Below are 21,598 nucleotides of genomic sequence, written 5' to 3'. Positions count from 1 at the left end.
CTGTGCGCCCTTATGCACAGTGACCCCTACTAAAAATTTGTCCCAGTCCGTACCCCCCAAGCTGCCAACACGTCCTGTCCCCAAAGGTTAAGGGAAGTGGTAGCAACATAAGGCCTAATCATAGCTGGGTGCCCCTCTGAATCCTTCACCACCACAAGCCGTTCGCTTAAATAGCTCTGTGTGGTTCCTCCTAATCCTGCGATGGCCGATCCCACTGGGGCTAAAGGCCATGAGGGAGGCCATGCAGAGAAGGATATGATAGTTACATCAGCACCTGTATCAATCAAACCTCGAAGCTGAGTCCGGGGTGGACGGGCGTTCGGCAGGATCAGGGTACATGTCATCTGTGGCCTTTGGTCAGAGATGTCTGCAGTCCAGAAGGCCTGCGGAAGTCCCATAGATCCACTGCTGTTATCTTCATGAGTTGGTTGTTCCATCCTGGGGACACAAGACTTAAAAGGCACTAATTTAGCAAGGCAGGTCTTTTCAGGAATAGTTACAGGGGGTTTTTGCGTGGAGACCATAGCACAAATCTGACCTTTAAAGTCAGCATCAATAACTCCTGAGTGCATTAAGATTCCTTGATGGGCAACATCAGGTTTTCCCACCAGCATTGCACTGGATCCCTGGGCTAAGGGTCCATATGCATCCAAGGGAACCTTATAAATACCGCTAGAGTCTAAGACGACTGCTGCTGCAGTGTGGACGTCAAACCCGTCTGATCCCTGGGTGCCGTCTGATCCCTGGGTGCCGTCTCTAGGGTGGCTGGGTAGGCCTGTGCCTGTACCTGTGCCACTCTCTAGGGGAGCGACTGCATCGGAGGGCAATTCCCCCTCCTTGCACCCCGGCGGAAGTTTCCCGACAAAGGCCGACCATCGGCATGAGTCTGGGATCTACAGTAGCCCGTGCAATGCCCTGGCCTGCCACACCTCTTGCACTGGGGGATCAGTGTGTTCCCTTTTTGGCTCGGCTTAGGCCGCTTCCGTTTTTTCACCTGTTTTGGTTGCTTTGGTTCACGACCAGAGGATGCGTGAACAGGCTGCAGGAACGCAGCCAAAGCAGGCCTTTTCTGGTTCCCAGATCCCACCTTAGCGCAGGCTTCGACCATGTCTGTTACCTCAGGGTCCCCTGGTAAGGCATCTATGATTTTTCTGCACTCTTCATTTGTGTTATCTCTCACTAACTGCCTTAACAACATCTGTCTTAACCCATCATCCTCAACCTGCTTCTCGAGAGAAGCAGCACCTTTCTCTACAAAAGAGAGGAATGACTCTGATTTGCCTTGAACTATTTCAGTATATCGCTTTCTGGGTGCTGACAACTCTATGGTTTTCAACAGGGCAGCCATGCCGACCTGTTGAGCTTGCTGCAGGATGCTAGAGGACAAAGTACCCTGTAGGCTGGGATCAGAGAAGGGACCAGTCCCCATAAAAGCATTGGTTCCTGCTGTCCGTCTAGGATCGGCAGCAGGGAGCTGCATATTCCCTAATGCAGCCCTGTCGGCCAGCTTTCTCCAGGTTTTCTCAAAAACTGTAAATTGTATAGGTTGAAATAGAATTTGACCTAAGTGTCTGATATCAAATGGAGCAAGTAAATCTGTATTTATCACCCTTATTATCTGCATAACCTCAGCAGAACGTAGCCCATGTTGTGCCACCTTGGATTGCAAATCCTGTGCAACCTTCCAAGCAATTACCTCATGCTTGTCATGCTCCCCTGAATTTGGGAGAGCCTTATACACTGGGAAAGCTTGGATCTTCCCTTTTGGGGAGTCACTACCATCCTGAACTTCTGGCACAGCCTGTGGATGGAGTGTAACAGCTTCCCAATTACCTCCAGAATCCTCAAATCTATTTGGCATTCCAAGTGTTTCCAATAGCTTCCACTCACCTTCCTCCAAAGCTTGCATCTTAACTGACTCTAAGAAGCGACTGTAGTGGGTCGGACGCACTGTTACCGTGCAGTCCTGAAAGGTCCAGGGGCGAGACCGGCGCAGTCTTTTCCTTCACCACCTGGCTACAGCCGCCTGACGACCTGGGGCCAGAACCTCATCTGCCTCGCTTCCCGACGAGGAATCATCAGGCAAAGGCAACTCTGAGACGACGCTGGGAGTGAACAGAGGTGGACGGAGAGGGGCACATTGGCTAGGTTGGCTAGAGGCAGAACAGACAGCACAGACTACAGCTGGCCGCACTGCAGTTTGAACAGCAGCGTCTTTTCGGGATGCCGTCTCGGCCGGTCCCCACCGAACTGGTACTGGAGCAGCTGCAGCCGTCTCTGGGGCTGCAGCCACACCCGGCGCTGCGCTCGTCTCTTGCTCCGCGGCAGCGTTCGGCGCTGTCGCTGTCCCCTGTGCCGCAGCTGCACCTGGCGCCGTGCTCGTCTCTTCCACCGCTCCGGTGCCCGGCACCGCTGCTGGCCCTTGCTCCGCGGCCGCGTTCGGGGCTGCCGCCGGCTGGGGCGTGGCCGCTGCCCCCGCCGCTTCGGGGTTCACCGCTGGCCACGCCGCTTCCTGGTTTGGAGCCACGGCTCCCGCGGGAGGCGCAGGCGGTGCGGGCGGCATGGGCCCGGTGCACCCAGCATGGCGGGATGCCTCTGTTATCTGCAGCAGCTGCTTTTGCAGGCTGAGCAGTTAATCCAGCTTCCGTGATACGTTCAGTAACTCTGTCAGCAAAGGCAGATGCTGTATTAGAAGGTCGATGGCTCGGTTCTGCAGCGGTGCAGGACAGTCCAGCGCCATAGAGGGCAATGGAGCACACCCAGGCAGTCTCGGTGCAGTCACACCTGGAGCGGCGCTGGCCAAGAAGGTAGATCCGGGCATTCCTGGCGCAGCCAATGCATGCACAGTCGGGCTAGGAGCCGCCACGGGGGTCCAATTCGCTAAGCCGCTAATTTGCGGCCCTGGATAAGCCGTGGCCGCCGCCGAGCTGAGCGGCAAGGCCGGCTGTGCGCCCTCCCGCTGCCCCGACACCCCCGCCTCTGCCGGCGCGGGGTCCCTGGGGGCCGCGGAGTCCTGCGACTGTGCAGGGTGAGGTGGCGCAGGCTCTGCCTGTGGAGCCAGGGGGGTTTTTTTGGATCCAGCACCACATGCCCCTGGAGCCTGGCCTGGAGTGAGACTGAAAACAGCTAGCAAACAAACTTTCTAACACAAAGTATTAGAAATCAGGGATTCTTTATTATGAGCATGCTGGACACCCAGAAGGTATCTTTGCTAATTTAGGTGTGTTGTGAGATCTTACAACAGGGTAAAAATCCATCATGGCCATACACATTCATTGCAGTGTACTTCCTAGCTAATACAGAAACATCACTTTCCCTAAAACTAATTTGCATGCATCCACCTCCTGCTGGAAGTCCTTTATGATTCTAGAGGGTCATCTAAAGGGGTCTCTGGTGGTCATACCCACTGAGTGCCCCTGAGAGGAAAGTTAATGTCTTTACAAACAATTTGATGGGTGAAGGTACGGGTGTTAGTGTCTTTGAAATTGGCTACTAACTTTGGGCAGTAGGTTTGTTGCAGAGCCCAGGCAGTTTGGCTCCTGAAACAGACAAGGGTCTGCACAAGCCTGAGTTTCTGAGCTTTGGGGTAAAACAGTAGGTTCGAGGGGGGAATATGTGGGAAGTGGTTCGGGAAGGCTGTACCTTCCCTGTACCTGAGCCAGGGGGAAAGGAAGAGGGCAACATGCGGCCGGGAGTTTGGGATAAAAGGAGGCTGCGCCCTCCGAAACCTCTAGAGAGAAAATCCCGCGGGCGTGTGCCCCGGTGGTCTCTCTCTCTTTATTTGAATAAAGTTGTAGGACTCCTCTGTCTCTTTTTTGGACATAAACCTCTGGTGTTCGTGGATTTTCCTGACACCCTCAACGTTGCAGATGACCTTGGCTTGAGCTTCTCTTAGAGCATGCGCTGTTCCTTCTTGTTACTTGGCTTTGCCACAAAACCCACTATATTCCTCATTATCTATTTATCCACTGGTTCCAGCTACGTTTCGCATCCTGTATGTCTACTTGTATACTCTTTTATCTATTTTGCTAGCTAGTATTTAAGCTCTCTTTAGCAGCTTCAAGGGGAACTGAAAATTTCTATTCTCTGTGTTGTCTGTCAGGAGTCTCCCCCACTGGAGATATTCCAGAACCGTCTGGACACAATCCTGTACCAATGTGCTCTTGGGACGACCCTGCTTGAGCAGGGAGGTTGGACCAGATGACCCACTGTGGTCCCTTCCAACCCGACCCATCCTCTGATACATATTTGTTTTCTGAGCATTTGTAAGGAGACAGAGGGGTGGGGGAAAAAAAAAGACGAGTTAAGACAGACACTCGTGGACGCAGGGAAGAGAGAATCGCACCGGTACGCACAGCTGCGTGACAATTACTACGGAAATGATTCCTCCCGTACCGGCAAGGGAAACGGAAAGCGGTGCCGTGCCGGGGGCGGTGCTTCCCGCCCGCCTCCCGCAGCCATGGCGGCTGCCGGCGGGATGGTGCCGGTGCTGCCGGGGCTCTACGTGGGCGGCGCGGAGTCGTGCTCGTCCCCGGAGGCGCTGTCGGCGGCGGGGGTGGTGGCGGTGCTGACGGTGGACGCGGAGGAGCCGCCGGCCGTGCCGGGGGTGCGAGCCATGCACGTCCGGGCGCGGGACGAGCCCGGCGCGGACCTGCTGAGCCGCCTGGATGACTGCGCCGCGTTCCTGGGCGCGGCCCGGGCGGGCGGCGGCGCCGCGCTCGTCCGCTGGTGAGCGCCGGGGCTGCGGCGGGGCCGAGCGCTCCCCGCGGCGGCGCTGCCGCGGCTGACGGGCCGCCCTTGCCTTGCAGCCACGCCGGGGTGAGCCGCAGCGTGGCCGTGGTCGCCGCCTACCTGATGAAGACGCAGGGGCTCGGCTGGGAGGAGGCGCTCGCCGCCGTCAGGGCCGCCAAGCCGGACGCACAGTGAGTGCCCCGCCCGCGCCCCCCGCGCCCGCCCGGCGCCCCCCTCACGCTGCGCCCCTCTCGCCCCCGCCGCAGGGTGAACCCGGGCTTCCAGGGGCAGCTGAAGCTCTACGAGGCGATGGGCTGTGCCGTGGACACCAGCAGCGTCCTCTACAAGCGGTACCGCCTGGAGATGCTCAGCGAGAGGTTCTCTGGTGAGTGGGAGCATCGCGGATGCGCGGGGCGAAGCGCGGGGCAGTCTCCCAAGAGGGGAACAGGCTGTCCTGGAATGAACGCAGAAGGCCCTGTCAGAGGAGGTTGACTTCGAGTGTTGGCCTCAAAGCAGCCGAGCCTGGACTTGGCCAGGGCAAACATTCGCATTATACCGGCCCTAGAGAATCGCAGCTCATCAGTGGCAGAAAAATTGAGCCTTTGAGGTGCCTGGGAAATAAGATCTGTAAGGAGCTGCTCTCTTTAGCAAAGTGTAAAAAACCTAAAGGCCAATTTGATACTTTTTGTGATTTTTATGTCCCTGGCGAAGCAAACAACATTCTAGAAAATAGTCAATGTGATGAAAAAAATAACATGTAAAACTTGAGATAAAGTTGAAATTCAGGTAATGAAGTAAACTTTCATACTTCAATTTGCAAAAGATATGTGTGCGTATGTGTAATTTTATAATAAAATAATAATCTGTAGCTTTTCTTGCAAGATCTCAAGTGTTGCATACTCAGCGTGACAGTGCTGTCGCCCTTTATGTATCATTGTCCTTAGCAGTTCCCACTTGGAAGTTGGCTTTCTGTATTGTGGGCACTAAAGCATTGGCACTACTGCTCGGAAACCTCCTCTGCCTTTACTTTCTGTTGAAGTAAGAACATAAAGCAAAATACCATTATTTTACCATGTTTAAGGCCATAGTCTAGATCCCAGTTCATTGCATGAAGCAAATCCCAGTTTTAGGCGTAGCAGGATGAGGCTCTTTCTTTTTTAGCTTAATCTATTGGAATTGGTGAGGGAACAAATGAAAGGGAAGAAGGAGGCTCCTGCAGGCCATGACTGGGGCAGAGGCGCAGTCCTGTCTTGTACCCAGGAATGCTGCGTGGCTGAGCTGATCTGATTCACAACATGGTCCTGACTCCTCTGCAGAACCTCAAGACTTGCCCCGAGAAGTCTTTGCAGTTGATCCTACCACTATATGTCAAACTTCGAACACAGAGGTTCTCTACAGATGCAGGAAATGCAGGTACTTTATATATTAGAAAAATGTATTTTTATGTATTTATAAAATACTTTATATGTCTCCTTAAAATGTCATTGTGAAATCAAATCAAGAGAAGAATATTCTGTGTAAATCAATGGGCATGTCATTGTTGTCAGGTCAGGGATGAGCTGTTGCCTAAGTTTCCATACTGTGTTTGCAAAAAAAAAAAAAAAAAAAAAGTACAAAATACAAAACTTTTTGTTCCCTGGAGTGCTGCTTGTGAACCTTCTAGGCTAATCAAAAAATGTAGAACTTGTACTCCTGTTTAATTATTCAGAGGCCCATATCCCTATTTTCTACGGTCTGTAGATTTGGCCAGTTAAAAAAACTTTTGTTTTACTTCTTTTTTCCCTGCGTCCTGGAGGGCAGACGCGCTCTGTTCCGTAGCTCCAGCATTTTGTCCCACACGGAAGGGATCGGACCGACAGCCTTTGCCCACAAGAGGATAACAGACTCTGCACGGCTTTCTGGGAATGGCCAGGAAAAGTGCACCTCGTACTTCATTGAGCCCGTGCAGTGGATGGAGCCAGCCTTGCTCGGAGTAATGGAAGGACAGGTGAAGTGGAGCATGTGCTTTATTCTTTGGATTTTTGTGTTACTGTTTTGCAAAGGCAGAAAAAACTGTGTCTCTTCCCTGAAAGGAAAACCCCCACACAAGGGTGCTAGGCCTCCCAACCTTTCTGATTTGAATTTTGCAGCTTATGGGCACATTCTTAAATGTAAAATATTCTTTCACAAGGAAAGGAGCTGGTGCTCTGCTGGAGCTGACACCACCCGACAGGATGTTGGACAGGGTTTATCTGCTGTTTGGTTTTGTTATGAGGAAGGCTTGTGGGACTTCAAAAGCCTGTTGTGGTGGCTGACCAAGTCTTTCTGGACCCTGGTAAAACTGTCTTTGGAATCCCACTAGGTCCCAGCAGCTGCATTTCCAGACCCTCCCTTCTGCCAGCACAGCTGCCTGCTACACCTCCGGGCTAAATGGCCCTCTCAGTTTAGCTTTTTGGCCTGTTTTTAACTAGATCCACATCAACACACGTCTTAGACTGAGTGCTGCGTTTTTCTTGCAGCTTCTGTGTCCCAAATGCACGTCAAAGCTGGGCTCCTTCAGCTGGAGGGGGGACCAGTGTTCCTGTGGCCGCTGGGTGACGCCAGCCTTCCAGATCCACAAAAGTCGAGTGGATGAAGTGAGGACGCTGCCAGTTGGTAACTTCCAAACTGCCAAAACCTGAACTCATCGCTTCACTTGATGGATTTCTCAACATCCACTGAGAACTACTGACTAGTCCACGGTTGCCAGGAATGAGCTTGTGACTTCCACCCCTTTGTGAGTGGCAGAATTACTTGAACACCTTCAGCTTGTGGTATCTCTTAATATTGTCTATGAAATATCAGAACACTTCCTTCAGAGGTGTTACAGAGTGGTCAAATTTACAAAATGGGCCAAATGTGATGGCTTTAGTGTATTCTTAATTTATCTGTTGCTGTTTACGGGAGGTCTCAACTCCTTATTCAAAAGGAGTTGCTGTGGCCAGCAGTGCTGCTCAGCTTCCGACCCAAAGTGCCAAGTGCCCTAAAATGGTACAATGACAGTTGTTACATTAGCATGCATGGCAGCAAAAGGCAGACTTACACTGTTATTGTATTAAAAGTAATCCTAAGAATACCTGCCCTAAGAGTATTTACTACATTGTAACTCTTTCATGTAATCTGTGAGGAGACTGTGCAAGCTGTACTGGAATGGGAGAACTGAAGTAAAGAATCCATGCCAAATTACTGCCTACAGTTTTAAAGAAATCCTTAAACTGATGAAGTAATTTTTTTTAAAGCAAGCTGTGAGCTTTTGTGATGGATTGCTGTGTACACCACTGTGGCGTAGATTTGGTTTGACATAAGAAAACAGGACAGATAAAACCTAATTTAAATCAATTTTATTTTCATTGACTTTAACAATTTTTTTTAATTTATTTTTTTTTTTTACACAATTTCCAGCAACATACATTATGAAATATACAAGATAAAGTAGGTGGTGGGGTTCTGCCCATCTTGTAATTCCTCCCACAGCTGTAGAAGGAAGACTTGCAGGACACAGTGAACATCAGAATCTCAACACTGAAAACAGACACAAAACAAAAAGGACAAAAATATATATGAAACTTTGAACTGGTCACGCTTTAGGGCCAGGTACAGCACAATAAATATTAGAACTGCATTATCTTAGACATCTTCTGTAAAGTTTATAACATCCTCTATTTAAAGAGATAAGAACATCTGGTTTCTAGCATGAAATGCTACATTGTACAGTGGTGAAGGGTACGAATGATGAGCCCAGCAAGGGCTTGGATGGTGACTACTCATTCACACATGCTCGTTGATAAAATAAGCAGCATACACCAAAAGTTTAGTGAGCTGTAAACTTAAGCGTTCACTACCAGAATATCAGCTGGAGGAGCAGTTTCTTTTTGGGAGAACCAAAAATAGTCAATCCCTTTAAGTTTCAGCTGGGCTCTCCCCTGACAAACAGTGGGTTCATACCATAATGGAAGTGGCAGCATTTGGTCCGTAGCACAAGATCCCTTTGCATCACTACTGTTCAAAGCTGGCGCCGGTGGAAATACTTCAGTGCAGAATTAATGCTCACGTAGGCACGGTGTCACCAACACAGGTGCTGTCTCAGGACTAACAAAGCAGTAGATGGCAGCTGGAACCCAGCTGGGCACGGGATGCCACCTGACACAATTGAGAGGGAGAGACTGGAGAGGATGCCAGCATCTCTCTCTCTTGCACTCTGGAGCAATGGGATGAGTGCTGGGCTCGGGGAGTTTGACAGAAAGGCTGCGCTCTGCTCATTCCTCATCTCAGTCTAGTTTTGCCAATAAAAAAACTCCAAGAGACAGCAGTTTCAGCTGCTTGACAGAGTGCTTCCAGAGCACAGAGCAGAGAAGACCAGAGCCACTGGTTTCTCTTGCACCATAATCAACAAGGCAGGAGTAAATACCTTTTGTACTCGTCAACCTTCCCCCATTCATCCCCCGCCCCCAGATGAACATCATACATTCCTCTTATACAAGAACTGGGGACCTTCTGTGCCACCACCCAACAGGCCATGTGAGCACAGGTGGAGGAAGAAGGCTAAGCACGTGTTTTCCTTTCCTTGGCATAACCTGGGCATTGCACTGAGGGCAACTGCACTGGCAGAGCACCACCAAGGAAGGACCACACTGGGGTCAGCACATGTGGCATCACTGTACCTTGCCAACCATGCCCTGCAGTACATGGCAGCAGTCACAAGCTTCACAAAGTAAAGCAGCTGAGTGTCAGGAAATTTTATGGGATGAATGGGAGCCAAGAAGGTAAAATTCTGCTGGAAGCTGAGCACCTATGGCTTTGATTTTAGCTGATGCTGAGTCCAACAGTCCTATCTGTATTAAGTAGGAAGATAAAACTGTATTTCTCCAGTGTACAAAATTATACCAGTCGTTTGTATGTGCTCATCTTCTAGTTAGTCCCTTCTTGGAGAGGACCAGAACTACCACATTTCAATAACCAAAAGACTCAGCTGAGAGACTCAGAAGTGACAGAGTAGTGAAGAATTTTTGGTTGTATCAACATGTCACCAGAATATGGTCAAAAATTCTGTTTGAGAACAGGGAGTTCTATGTCTGATAGTCACTTAGCAAAGTGCCAGGTGTAAATGCCCTTACCACTGCCAGCTCGCAATGTACCGCATGACTGCATGAAGACCTACACCGTCTCTGCCAGTGCAGCTCAACTGGTTACCCGAGGTGAAAGACTGGTTACCAGGAAAGCTGGGAGAGGAAAGGTGAAAATTTTCCCACCCTAGAAGTGTACAACAGCATTCCTCACTCAGCCAGGCCCATTCACACATCACTCACCACTTCAGACACACAAAGCAATGCCAAATACAAACTAAGAGGAATGTTTTTTGTAAAGACACTCTCTGAGTATGAACAGGGGAAACATAGGGTTATTTATCAACTCAAGTACTGTTGCATCACTCTTGTAAGGTAGGGAAGCAGAGGAGCTGAGATGAGGAACTGAGAGGACAAACTGGAGTGGTCACAGAGGTCGAGTCTAGTCTTCCAGACTGCGAAATGCATTCTGCATATCCTCAAACAGCTGAGCATAGTCCGCCTTGATTTTTGTTTCACCATCTTTGACAGGGTCCTGAAACAATACAGCACACAAACAAATCCATCAGGAAAAGCCTTGGGTACTTAAAGTCAGCCCTGGTTTGCAACTGCTGTAACCTCTTGACCTTAGGATTGTAGCTCTGTCTTTGCATCCTGTCTCACCAACACCCACAGGGTTTAAATCTCATTCTCTTCCCACATTAGTGACCCAGGCAGAATGGGTACTGGGCAGAGAATTTTTTTTCATGAGCAGTGGTTACTGCACTGAAAAGCAACTGATTTGGAAAGCAATCAACAATACTGAGGGTCTTGGTTACTGGTGTATGATTCAAGAGCTGCAGTGATTAATACCAGCTCCTCTCCTCACACCAAATGCAGTGCATCCCCAGTAGGTGGAAGAGTTACTCTGCCATTACTCAGACGTTGTTTAGTTCAAATTAAAATGTATTGTGTAATCATAAAAAGCTCAAAAATATCTTTGTACAGCTTCATTTTCTGAGAATACTTTTCATGAAAGACAAAGGCAAAAAATGGAACTATCAGCTTTGCTCTGAGGCTGCAAGGTTTTCTCTGCAAGAAGCATTAACTGTCACGCTGTGAAATCTGTTCAATGTCTTCACCATTCTCCTCTGAGTGCTAAGATCCTCTGGGTCAGTGCAACTCTTGGGAAACACAGAGGCCTTACATGTGTGGATGCACTACTTCTTACATTGTCTCTCCGAAGTACCCAGACCACAGGATGCAGGACATCTCAGTCCTCAGACCTGTCAGACTGTTACCTGGGGAATATAATTTTCCTTTCATAACTATTAGAGCTCCAGCTCCACTTAATGTATATTCACTCTCTGGATTCCCTTTTTCAGCCATGCTGTCCACTGCTCTGCTGTACTGCAGGTGCCTGCTGGCGGGCATGTGTTTGTAGGGAGTGTTTTAATTACCCTAGCTCTACATAACCAGCTCTCAAAGAAGTTCATGTCCCCAAGTGTATCTTCTTGTGTTCTTCATGCTTTGAGAATATATACCAGGAACCCACTTATTGCAGAAACAAGCCAGTACCCTGCAGGAACAGAATACATTGGCATGGCAGAACATTTAATTCTAAACTTATTTAATCCAACGGTACATGTTCTCCAAAGATTTGCAGTATTGACTTATATGAGTTTTAACAGAGCAAGCATTGTATTTCATAGAGGATATCAGCCAGGGTCACAGGTTACTACTGTCCTACCAGTAACTGCTATACCAGCATGCTCTGGATGAATTTTAGTGAAGCTGTACCCTAAAATGATGGCTACTGAAGTTACCCAGAGCAGGTGCTCCAATCCAATTGTTTTGTCTTTAGCCCATGTTAAAGGTACTCCTCCCTTCCTCTCCTCACTTCCAGCAGTCTCTTTTATATGACACACAGATATAAGCAGCCTGAAGTTTAAATCCAGGAAAAAGTGAATGATAGAAGTGTTAATCAAGCTATTTTAAACACAAGTTAAGGAAAGAAATGCTCCTGCAATATGTGACGTGTCCCATGTCTGGCTTCAGGCTGCTTCTCTCTGATAATAGTCTCCTTAGAACATTTTATAATATTTTTACATAATTTCATCACAAACCCCCCAAAGCAAACAGCAAAAAGGTGCTTGTACTATTACCATGACTATGTGTAAGAGACTGCTGAAGGTGGGGTTGCCAAGGCTGTGCAGTCAGCATCAACTGACTAGATTTCTGCACTGACCATTCCTGAGCTCGCAAACCAATTCTTTACTGTATTCAAAATGATGGCAAAGAGTCTCTGTTCACAGACCTTTGGTCTAAAGCCTTTGGTCAACACTTGAGTCAGTCTTTCAGAGGCACTGGAAGCTCACAGGAAGCAGGACAACCCACTTCCTTACAAACATACCTTGAACTTCATGGAGGTAAGTCTGTAGAGGATTTCGCTCATGTTCTCTCGGATGATGGACCACGTGATCTTATTGTCACTCTGAGCTGTGGTTTCTACAGCACGGCGTGCCATGTCATAAAATGCAATCATGTTGGAAAGCATTCCCACTGTTTTATAGAAAGGGCAGAACCTGATGGAATAGAAGAGGATCAGTCAGGCATCTTAGAACAATTAACAGGATTCTCCCCTGACAGAAAGAGTGCCAGCCTGCTTTACTCCAGGGGTTTTTAATATGTACTGCCCAAGGAGAGGGGCTGCCTCCAGTAGGTCCCACATTTTTAAACAGGCAAATCGTAGGCCAAGACAATCATCCTGAAGCTGACTGAAGCAGTATCCAAACATTCAGGCAAAACAGGAGAGAACAGGAACCATTGCTTTACAAGTCTCACATTTCAATCTGTGCCAATGCTAACAAGTAAAGGAAAACAATGAGCAGCCAACAGAATTCCTCCTTCCTGTTTTGTCCATCAAGGGAGCAGGCTTCCTCCTAACAGCCTGGGATGACAGCTCTGAGAGTTTCTTTCCTCACAGGAAAGGGAGTTTCTCTATGACAAGAGCACTTCATATACAGTTCCATTTTTAATGGGTAGGTGAGTGCCATAAAAGATACCTCATTATTATTTATGTGCTACTTCCTGTGCTTCCTATAGCATACACACAGACCTGCCCCAGTAACCTGATCAAAGGCACACACTGTTACAAAATGATGGATGTCTACATTTTCAGTGATCAAGTACTCAAGACTTCCTGATCTACCTGGGCTGGGGGGGTGAGATGAAGTACAAAAAGGCCCCCTGTCAGGCTGTTAAAACACAAGGATAGCATGGAAAGAAGAAAAGCAGAGTTCACTGGAGAGAAAGAGACAGTAAGGGTTTTTTTGATGGATCAAACTTACTCCAAAATCATGCAATAGTAACTGAAAGCAGATTCTTGCAGTCCCCTATGTATTGATGGAATAAACAGGAAGACTTTGGATGTTGCCTGTGAAAATAAAGCAGTCCTGTCTTCCTCCTCAGATATGCTACTGCAGAAACACTGGCTAACAGAACAATAGAGGAGGACCTGTGAACCCCAAAGGGTTCTGCTTTCAGGAGGGGTCTGCATGTCTTGGGTAAGACAATGTGAATGCACTGTTCAAAGGGCTACCTAAACACAGTTCTTCCATTTCTTTATGGACAGTAACGTTAACTTCTGCCCTGGTTAGCTTCCACACAAAATAACTGTATCAATCCAGACTGCACAGGACTAAGAGAGCAGAGTGGCCAGTCAGATCTCCTCACCTGTCATAAGGCGTGTAACCATTCTGCTGCAAGAAGTCATCTTTTATCAGCTTGGCAACTTCCAAGGTAATTTTATCTGTTTCTGCCAAGGAAGCCTGGAAAAGTAAGGTAAACAGTTAGTTTAGTACTCAAGTCCATGAGGGCACAGTATTTCCTGGCCAAGAACAGCTATCTTTCAGTACCTGTCTTCTTCCCACCCTCATAAGACAGCAGCAAGCAGAACTCTGTCTTTTGGGTATTTCTCACTCCCTACTATAGAACAGCCAATTTAACTGATTGCCAGATTAAGATGGGCCAAACAGTCAGTAAGTCTGCTTTAGGTCTATCTGATGATAAACAGTGGGAATGAAGTTCCCTTTAAGATCATGGAAAAGCCACCAGACACTGAAAATGCACATGGCTTTGCTGTGAGGTACACTGAAACATCACCCTCCTACATAAAGCAAATTCATTTTTACCTTCCTCAGTCCTTATGGAAGAAGGACTAAATCTCAGCATGCTAGACCAAGAAGGAAGCTACAGGAAGTAGCAGCCTGCACCGTGTGGCTTTTTCTGCCTGGCGTTGAAGAAAAGAAAAGGAGTTGATGACAATGCCTGTCATACTCCACAGGACAGCCACAACCCTGCTGCACACTGCTGCTCTCAGCACTGCAGGTCGCTCTTCTCCACCTTTATCATCTTTTTGCTAAAGTGGCCCCATTCATTTAAGTACCCCAGCTTGCTTTCTAGACTGGAAGTTTGGACCTCCTTTCATGAGGAGACTAACAGAATTCAGAGCTAGAAAGAAAAAAATACCCTAACTACTTCCATGATTCCCCCTTTCTAAAGGTTTGTTGCCAAGCCCAGACAGACAGAAACTGTCAAAGATAACATCTCTGAGAAAAAAAAATCACGAGTTCTAGTAATTCCATCATGAAAATAATGCCTAGTCACAAGCACTGGCTTATCAATATCCCTTCCACACCAAGGAACCAATCCTACCCTGCTCTGTAAACCAGTCTTTTAGAACATGGGTTTGTAAATAGAGAACTGCAGAAGGTCCTATGACCCCACTTCCTTTTTTTCAAAGACATCAAGAGAAGAGAGCTCTACTAGGCAAGATCTGATGAAAGGTCTCATCTTAGTTGGAATAGAGCATCAGTGAAGAGACAGAGCACCATGAGCAAACTTCCTTCAAATAACTGTACTTAATACATGTTACTACACACTATTACCAATCTGTAAATCATAATAGCTCATCTGAACATCATGGACTTAAATTACTGTCAAGTACGTGCCAGGAACCTGCCAATTATCGTATTTACAGTGCTAAGCTGAAACAGAGTTTTCACTGGGTCCTTTCTGAGAGCTTTCAATGGAAATTTTCCTGTCCAAGTTTAGCTTTCTCTTCAAAACACTGAAGTGAAAAAAGGAAATTAAAGAATGACTGCAAAATGGAGCCATATGTCACAAGTTTCCAAAGAAAAAACAGATAATCACAAGTTTTTAAAAAAAGCAGACTTCACTTTGTTTCTACAGGCCAACTTGTAAATGCCAACACCTCTGTCCTGCAGCTGGCAACACGGTTTCTAATAAACTGTAACCCTTCATATGGCTTCAACAATAAAGATCAGTTTGCATAATTTCTCTACAAAGACTGCTTCCAATGGAATACTACTTTAAGTTGCAGCAAAGGGCATTTCAACAATACTAGAACACCAAAGTGAAGTTTAAAGCAAGCAGTAGATGTCCCACTATCTAATTCACATGAGGAAAGCAGCATCAAGCCAAGGTTTAGCAAATCTGAAAAACTATTTGTCATTAGAAGTCAAACAACATGTAAGAAAACTGGAAGAAATCACAGTTTGAGGTGAGAGTGTCTGACATCTCCCAGTGATCTTTTGTGTGCAATGCAGTATCCATCGGGTCTGCTCTAAGACATGATCAAAAGCCTGCACTAACCATAAGGAAATGGAGGATGGCTCAATGACACCACATCTGGTTACTCACCTTCCCCACAAGCTGCACAATCTCTGCAAGGTCCTCTTCCTCCTGTAGGATCTCTTTGGCCTTTGTCCTCAGAGGGACAAATTCTGTGAAATGTTTGTCGTAGTACTCGTCCAGGGCTCGCGTGTATTTGCTGTAGCTGATCAGCCAGTTCACAGATGGGAAGTGCTTGCGCTGTGCCAGCTTCTTATCCAGGCCCCAGAAAACCTGCCAGAAGCCAGAAAGGTCAACCAGCTCTCCAAATTAAAAGTGAACTAAAATAATTGAAGGCAATAAAAAGAAAAAAAAATACAGAGAGCAAGTCGAGCAAGTTGAAGCTAATGCAGCATGGCAAAGGCTTCACAAATGGAAGCCTGGGAGCCTGTTAACTATAGCAGTGACATTCAAATAACACTTCTCAAAAAATGATGCAACTTTTAAGCTGAGTTCTGATTTATTCAGCTTGAGACTGCTCATGAGGGAGCAGTCAGCCATAGCAGTGTCAATACTGGAGTCTAAGTAAAGTGGAGACCAAATAGATGTAACTGCTTTTCCCAAAACTCCAATTCTTCTCCCAGTCAGCTTCTCTGAAGGTTTTTTTGTGGTTTCGATGCACCTAGATTAAGAGTGATTTGCTTTCCATCTCAGCTGAGAACAGATACATTTGAAGTGCAGCTCAATGGGCAGCACTGAGGAAGCACACAGATATGGCTGAGCAGGCAGTGTTGGAAGGAATTGCTGCCCTTCTCTCCCCCTTCCAAAGGGAACTCAAACACATCAGTTTGCGACCATCTCACAAGGTCGCCTTTTACACTGCTAGAACATTTTCCAAAACGCCCTACAAAGCTGCCTGTGTCAAATCAAAGCTCTCTCACCCCAGCCACTGGCACAAATGTGCTGAAGCACAACCATCTGGAGTCTAACAAAGTGGACAGAAGAGCTGCAATGTTGTGGGACGTACCTGAACAATGCCCAGGGTAGCAGATGTGACAGGATCAGAGAAGTCACCACCTGGGGGAGAGACACTGAGAAGGAAGAGATAGGGAAAACTTATCAGAGTTGCTTTCACAGTTCAAACTTAAGTACTGAACATATGACTGCATAGCTCAGTGACCCGAGAAACCAGAAAAGTCAATGTGATTTCAAGTAAATAACAGATTGCAATATGCTTGCAGAAAGTGCTTGATGCATACCCACACAGGGGTTATATCAAGCATACCATGAAATAGTTACATCAGTGACTGATTGACATATTAAGGTGTAATTTCAGTCACGTTAGCTTGAGATAGCAACTCCAGCTTGGATCACCAAACCTATTTCAATTGGAACAGATTCAGCAAGAGTACTGATAGAACATCATGAAAACACAGTGCTGTGATTTTACAAGAGACAATATCCCAACTTGAAATTTTGATATTCACCTATACAGTAGCTACTTCATTTGTGCTTGAAACTCCAATACATGCCTTCCCAGAGATAAAAAAAACCAAAACAAACTTCCAATCTCGAAAGCAGAAAGCCCTTATGTATGTATGTTTTGAACAGCAGAAGTAAGCAGAGCAAAAAATGAACTCTGGGTGTTCTTGCAGATGCCAGAGGCTCTCCTGAAAGCATGGGGAATCCACTTTTCCCAGGGTATGATACACAAAGCAGTATGACCTAGGAGAATGCCTGTGGACAACACAGTTTTCATGGCACATCACAGCCTGAGATATGCTGCTCCATGGAATTCTACTCTATTTGAGCATGAGAGTCATGATTCATTATGCCCCCAAGTGCACACACTGCTGCTCTAACTGCCCTTTATTTCCTGCTCTGAGCATGCTTTGACACTTTTCAGAGAGCTCTAATAACATTCCTCCCTGAGCCACTTGATCCAATTGCTGCCAGTGCCTGTGATTCCACACCTCACAGAGCTACCTGTCCACATTCATTCCTTCTGCCCCCACGCACAATTTAGCAGCGCTTCTGGGAGAACAGAGACTAAGTATCTACCTACTCATTCCCATATTTTTAAGTTCTGCAGCTGCACAAAGCAACAAGACCTTTTTGTCTGAAAAATAGGTGCCGTGACATACAAAACCAGAGAGGAAGAACTGCAGTCAGCGCAGAGGCAGAACAATGCAACACTCACGCTCCAACAATGCTGACGCTGCCTTCCCTCTCAGGATTTCCCAGACACTTCACTCTCCCAGCTCGCTCATAGAAAGAGGCCAGACGGGCACCGAGGTAGGCTGGATAACCACTGTCTGCAAACACCAACACACAGAGATTCAGTCAAAGGCTCCAAGTTTGAAGGGCTGCATTGACAAGACTAGACTGAAGAAAGACTACTCACCAGCTGGCATTTCAGCCAGTCGCCCTGAGATTTCCCTGAGGGCCTCAGCCCATCGGGAAGTAGAGTCTGCCATCATACTGACATGGTAGCCCATATCCCGGAAATACTCGGACAGGGTGATTCCTGTAACAAAGACAACAACGTGCTGCAGTTCAGAAAGGAATCCTATGCTTATATGTTGTCAGAAAGATGCAAAGAAACCAAATTACTGGAGTTTACATTTTGATGGAAACAGACAATGGAAGTTACTCCTTCTTCCCGCTTTATGTCCCTGTTGTCTCTTTTTTTGCTGTTGCTGTTTATTTCTTCTCATTCTCCTCATTTCTGTTTATGAACCACTCTGACTCATCTTACATTCACATGTATTTCTTTGAAGAGACACTGCAATGTCACTGATGCCACTCTCTCCCTTACTGAAACCATGAACAAAGACTCTTCTTACTGCAAAATGTCTCCTTCCCTTTCAAACCACCAGAATACAAGTGTGAGAAAAGGTCATGTTTTATCTGAATTATCTGACAACTGTTCATAAAAAAAGAACTTTAAAAAGACCTTTAAGAGGCTGCAAAGGAAAGACTAGTCTGCCAACTCGGAGAATACTATTTCTGTCCATTAAGTGGCTGTACTTGTCAGCAAAAAGCTAGTCAAAACCAAAAGCTTACAGAATTAACACATGCAGAAATCCTACGTAAGTCCTGGCACAGTAGGTTCACCTTATAAACAAAATTTACTCAATATTCAGAAATGGCAATTATATGCAAGCAAGTCAGATTCAATTAAGATACAAAGACTTGGTGCAGGCAAGGTCTGAAAGAGTTCACTTCCGAAACTAAACAGGCTTCTTGGTACGGCCATCTCAGGAACTGAAAACAGTAGAGCATGATGGCTTGCTTTATACACACAGCTTCCTCTATCCTCTTGTAAATCTTACCAGTATAGATGGAGGCTTCTCTGGCAGCCACAGGCATGTTGGAAGTATTTGCTACCAGAGCTGTTCTCTTCATGATGCTTTCTACCTTGCCATCAACTTCCATTGTTAACTAAAATGCAAGAAAAAAAAAACCAAAAACCCAACAAATTATAAGAGTAGCAAGGTTTTTTGTTAATATTTTTGTTGCTTGTTTTCTTTTACTGTTTTACTTGCCTTGTATGAGGATACTCTCCTCACAACTATTCTACCAAGAGCAGAGATGAGACTCAAAACTTTAGGATATGTTGGTTTGTCTTTCAGACTGCACACAGCTTAACTCTTTAATGTACATGCTTCACCTCACCTTATCTTCAGCAACAGCCAAATCCCTGTTGATCCCATTCAAATAAGTAATGACAGATCCACTGCACAAGGAAGCACCTTATTCTCTCTCAGATTTCCAGGCTGAAAGAGCTAAAAATTCTTAGCCTCCTGTTATAAGTCCATCAGGAATCTGAGAGCTTTCTTCCCCCACCTACAACAAGCCAAGTTAGTATTTGACAGTTGGACATAAAACCACATTATGGTAAAAACCACATTTTACCTCAGTAAAGCCTCACAAGCACCTGAACAACAGAACGTACGCCCTGACATTTGTGTAGAATACTACTTATTAATACCCTGGGATTTATCTTCTTCAAGGCCACCTCAGCTTGACTTTCCCACCTTGTCACTGATCAACACACCCAAGCTTTTTAGCCCTTATTTCTGACAGTGAAGTTTGCACCTGCCAGTTCATACTACCAGATGCCAGCAAAACAACTTCACTAAAACATAGTAACAAGTACAAAGATTGGTAAATCTGTTGCTTGGTTGTTATTGTTTTATTAACAAGGTATTTTCTACTTCATTCTGAAGTTATTCCAAAGCTTAACGTGTCAAACTAATACCTGGTAACTGTTATCATCACCCTGCAACTTGTAAATGGATGCTGCATTTTCTATGCGTGGTCAAGTTAGAGACATGACCAGTCACAGGTAAGATGCTTACAACTGTGCTAAATTGCTCTCTGGCATTCATTCTGGCTTTATTTTAAACAACTTAGGAGGTACACCCTAAACTTGTCCAGATGTTTATTGAGGGGCCACTGAAATAATTCTTGAACAAGCCAAAAGGGATTTTTGCCAGAGCTTCAAGGGAGGCAAGATAATCTTTTGAAGTCACTCTACCAACATGATATTTTACTCAGTTACAATACCAGTACAATAGCAAGTCTTCCCAGGAAGGTTTACTCTCCATGAAATCTCCATACTAACCTCAGGGAAATCTCTCAGTACTTCAGACATTTCATTTCCTCGTTCTCCACAGCCTACATAAATGATGACATCACTGTTGGAGTACTTTGAAAGAGACTGTGAGATCACAGTCTTTCCACAACCAAATGCCCCAGGAATCGCTGTTGTACCCCCTTGTACACACCTGAGTAAAGAGAAAGGACTCTGATTTGCAAGGAACTAAAAAACAGCTCTTTCCCATCTTAGAATATATTTTCCACTAGAACTCCCTCATCAAAAGCAGAATGACAGGAGTTACATTCAGTGTTCTGGGTGAGAAGCACAGAGGTATTTCACTAAATCAAAAAATCGAGGGATTAAATCATCCTTTTCTTCTCCTGTCCCTGAAGTACATGACTTATGCTGACATAACAGCATGACTTTTGGGCTTGAAACATAGCAGTTTTCACAGTTGGAAGCAGCGATGGAATGCAAATGCTAAGAAAAGGACAACTGTATTTAGCTGTGTATTATAGAATAAGCAGCACAGTATTTTAGGACCAAAATAACTGAATTCAGTGTCTTAGAAGTTAGCTGCTTAAATGAGCAGTTTGTGTTACAGTTAAGTGCAACAGTTTTCCTAAGTGGCAACCTCAAAATCATTGGAAACTACACATCCTCAAGACCATGGAAAGATAGCCTACTCATGCATTAAAATGAAGATAGCAAGCTTGAAAGTTCTAGCCTTTCTGCAGTTGTGACATGGTTAAGTTTATGCATGTCCAGTCTTTTCTAAATTAATGCACTTGAACAGTTTTGCTAAACTTCCTTCTTCCACCATTGGGTTCACCTGCCAAATAAAGCAATATGAGAAATTCAGCTGAATGTTTTTTGAGATTACCCTGTGACACACAGTGAAAGCTTACCCTTAAAAAAACCTAAGGCTCTAAGGCCTCCTGCCTCTGCTTCCCCATAAGAGAGAGAGTTCTCACACAGTAGAAAATAAAAGGAAGTACTTACGGGAAGAGGGCATCCAGGACTCGTTGGCCAGTTAATAAAGGATGATTGGCTGGCAGCTTCTCGGTAACAGGACGGACTTGACGTACAGGCCAGACCTGCACCATAGTGAACTTCTCCTTCACACCTTCAAACTCCAGCTCTAACACAACATCCTAACAGACAGCGCCAGACATGAGAAGTAAGCAAACAGTTGCACATTGGACCAGGACACGAATTCTCATTTTAACTACTCTGCACAGGCCTTTGACAACACCACAGAGCTCTTAGAACCTCAACATGCAATCATCACCTCCCGAGGGATGGCTCTTTCCCGTATTTACAATCCCACTGGGGGGGGAAACAGTGCAAGATACAGCCTATATTCAAAACATGCATTTGAAGAGCAACTGAATTTTACATATTCATAAGATACTGTAGATCCCCACAGAGGTCAGCAAACATGGCATAGTGAAGTGCCATTGGGAAGCCATATACATAGAAAGTAGCTGCCCAAGAGAATAATGCAATCCCTGCAGGCAGGGTAACAGAAGTGATCATTAACTCAGACACCTTGTTGCATGAAGCA

At 46.1% G+C, this 21,598-nt stretch overlaps 2 protein-coding genes across 3 annotated transcripts in view; one reads left to right on the top strand and one right to left on the bottom strand.

Annotated features, from left to right (window-relative positions):
- The first annotated feature begins 4,439 nt into the window (after positions 1 to 4,439).
- DUSP12 (dual specificity phosphatase 12) lies at positions 4,440 to 7,936 on the top strand. Its single transcript, XM_042031176.1, has 6 exons — positions 4,440 to 4,728; positions 4,809 to 4,922; positions 4,998 to 5,116; positions 6,048 to 6,144; positions 6,532 to 6,718; positions 7,230 to 7,936. The coding sequence occupies exons 1-6, from the start codon at positions 4,460 to 4,462 to the stop codon at positions 7,389 to 7,391; spliced, it is 948 nt and encodes a 315-aa protein (XP_041887110.1). The 5' UTR covers positions 4,440 to 4,459; the 3' UTR covers positions 7,392 to 7,936.
- Positions 7,937 to 8,073: 137 nt separating this feature from the next.
- The window catches only part of ATP6V1A (ATPase H+ transporting V1 subunit A), a 30,678-nt gene continuing 17,153 nt past the window's right edge, over positions 8,074 to 21,598 (bottom strand). For both annotated transcript variants that reach the window (XM_042031174.1, XM_042031175.1), the window contains exons 6-15: positions 21,034 to 21,185; positions 20,056 to 20,218; positions 18,761 to 18,869; positions 17,830 to 17,952; positions 17,626 to 17,740; positions 16,453 to 16,516; positions 15,516 to 15,719; positions 13,527 to 13,621; positions 12,205 to 12,376; positions 8,074 to 10,347 (exon numbers count right to left, since the gene is read on the bottom strand). In XM_042031174.1, the coding sequence (XP_041887108.1) occupies positions 10,255 to 10,347; positions 12,205 to 12,376; positions 13,527 to 13,621; positions 15,516 to 15,719; positions 16,453 to 16,516; positions 17,626 to 17,740; positions 17,830 to 17,952; positions 18,761 to 18,869; positions 20,056 to 20,218; positions 21,034 to 21,185 (1,290 nt within the window). In that variant the 3' untranslated portion in view covers positions 8,074 to 10,254. The remainder of the gene's footprint in view (positions 10,348 to 12,204; positions 12,377 to 13,526; positions 13,622 to 15,515; positions 15,720 to 16,452; positions 16,517 to 17,625; positions 17,741 to 17,829; positions 17,953 to 18,760; positions 18,870 to 20,055; positions 20,219 to 21,033; positions 21,186 to 21,598) is intronic.

This window comes from Corvus kubaryi, unplaced genomic scaffold (assembly GCF_017639235.1).
Source record: "Corvus kubaryi isolate FWS band 111438036 unplaced genomic scaffold, C.kubaryi_AGA036_p1.0 37341, whole genome shotgun sequence".
Lineage (NCBI taxonomy): Eukaryota > Metazoa > Chordata > Aves > Passeriformes > Corvidae > Corvus > Corvus kubaryi.
This window is presented reverse-complemented; position numbering and strand designations above follow the sequence as displayed.

Coding starts and splice junctions, on each gene's coding strand:
- DUSP12 (XM_042031176.1), top strand. CDS start 4,460: ATGGCGGCTGCCGGCGGGATGGTGCCGGTGCTGCCGGGGCTCTACGTG. Junction 4,923..4,997: donor GCCGCCAAGCCGGACGCACA/GTGAGTGCCCCG, acceptor CCCCCGCCGCAG/GGTGAACCCGGGCTTCCAGG. Junction 5,117..6,047: donor GCTCAGCGAGAGGTTCTCTG/GTGAGTGGGAGC, acceptor ACTCCTCTGCAG/AACCTCAAGACTTGCCCCGA.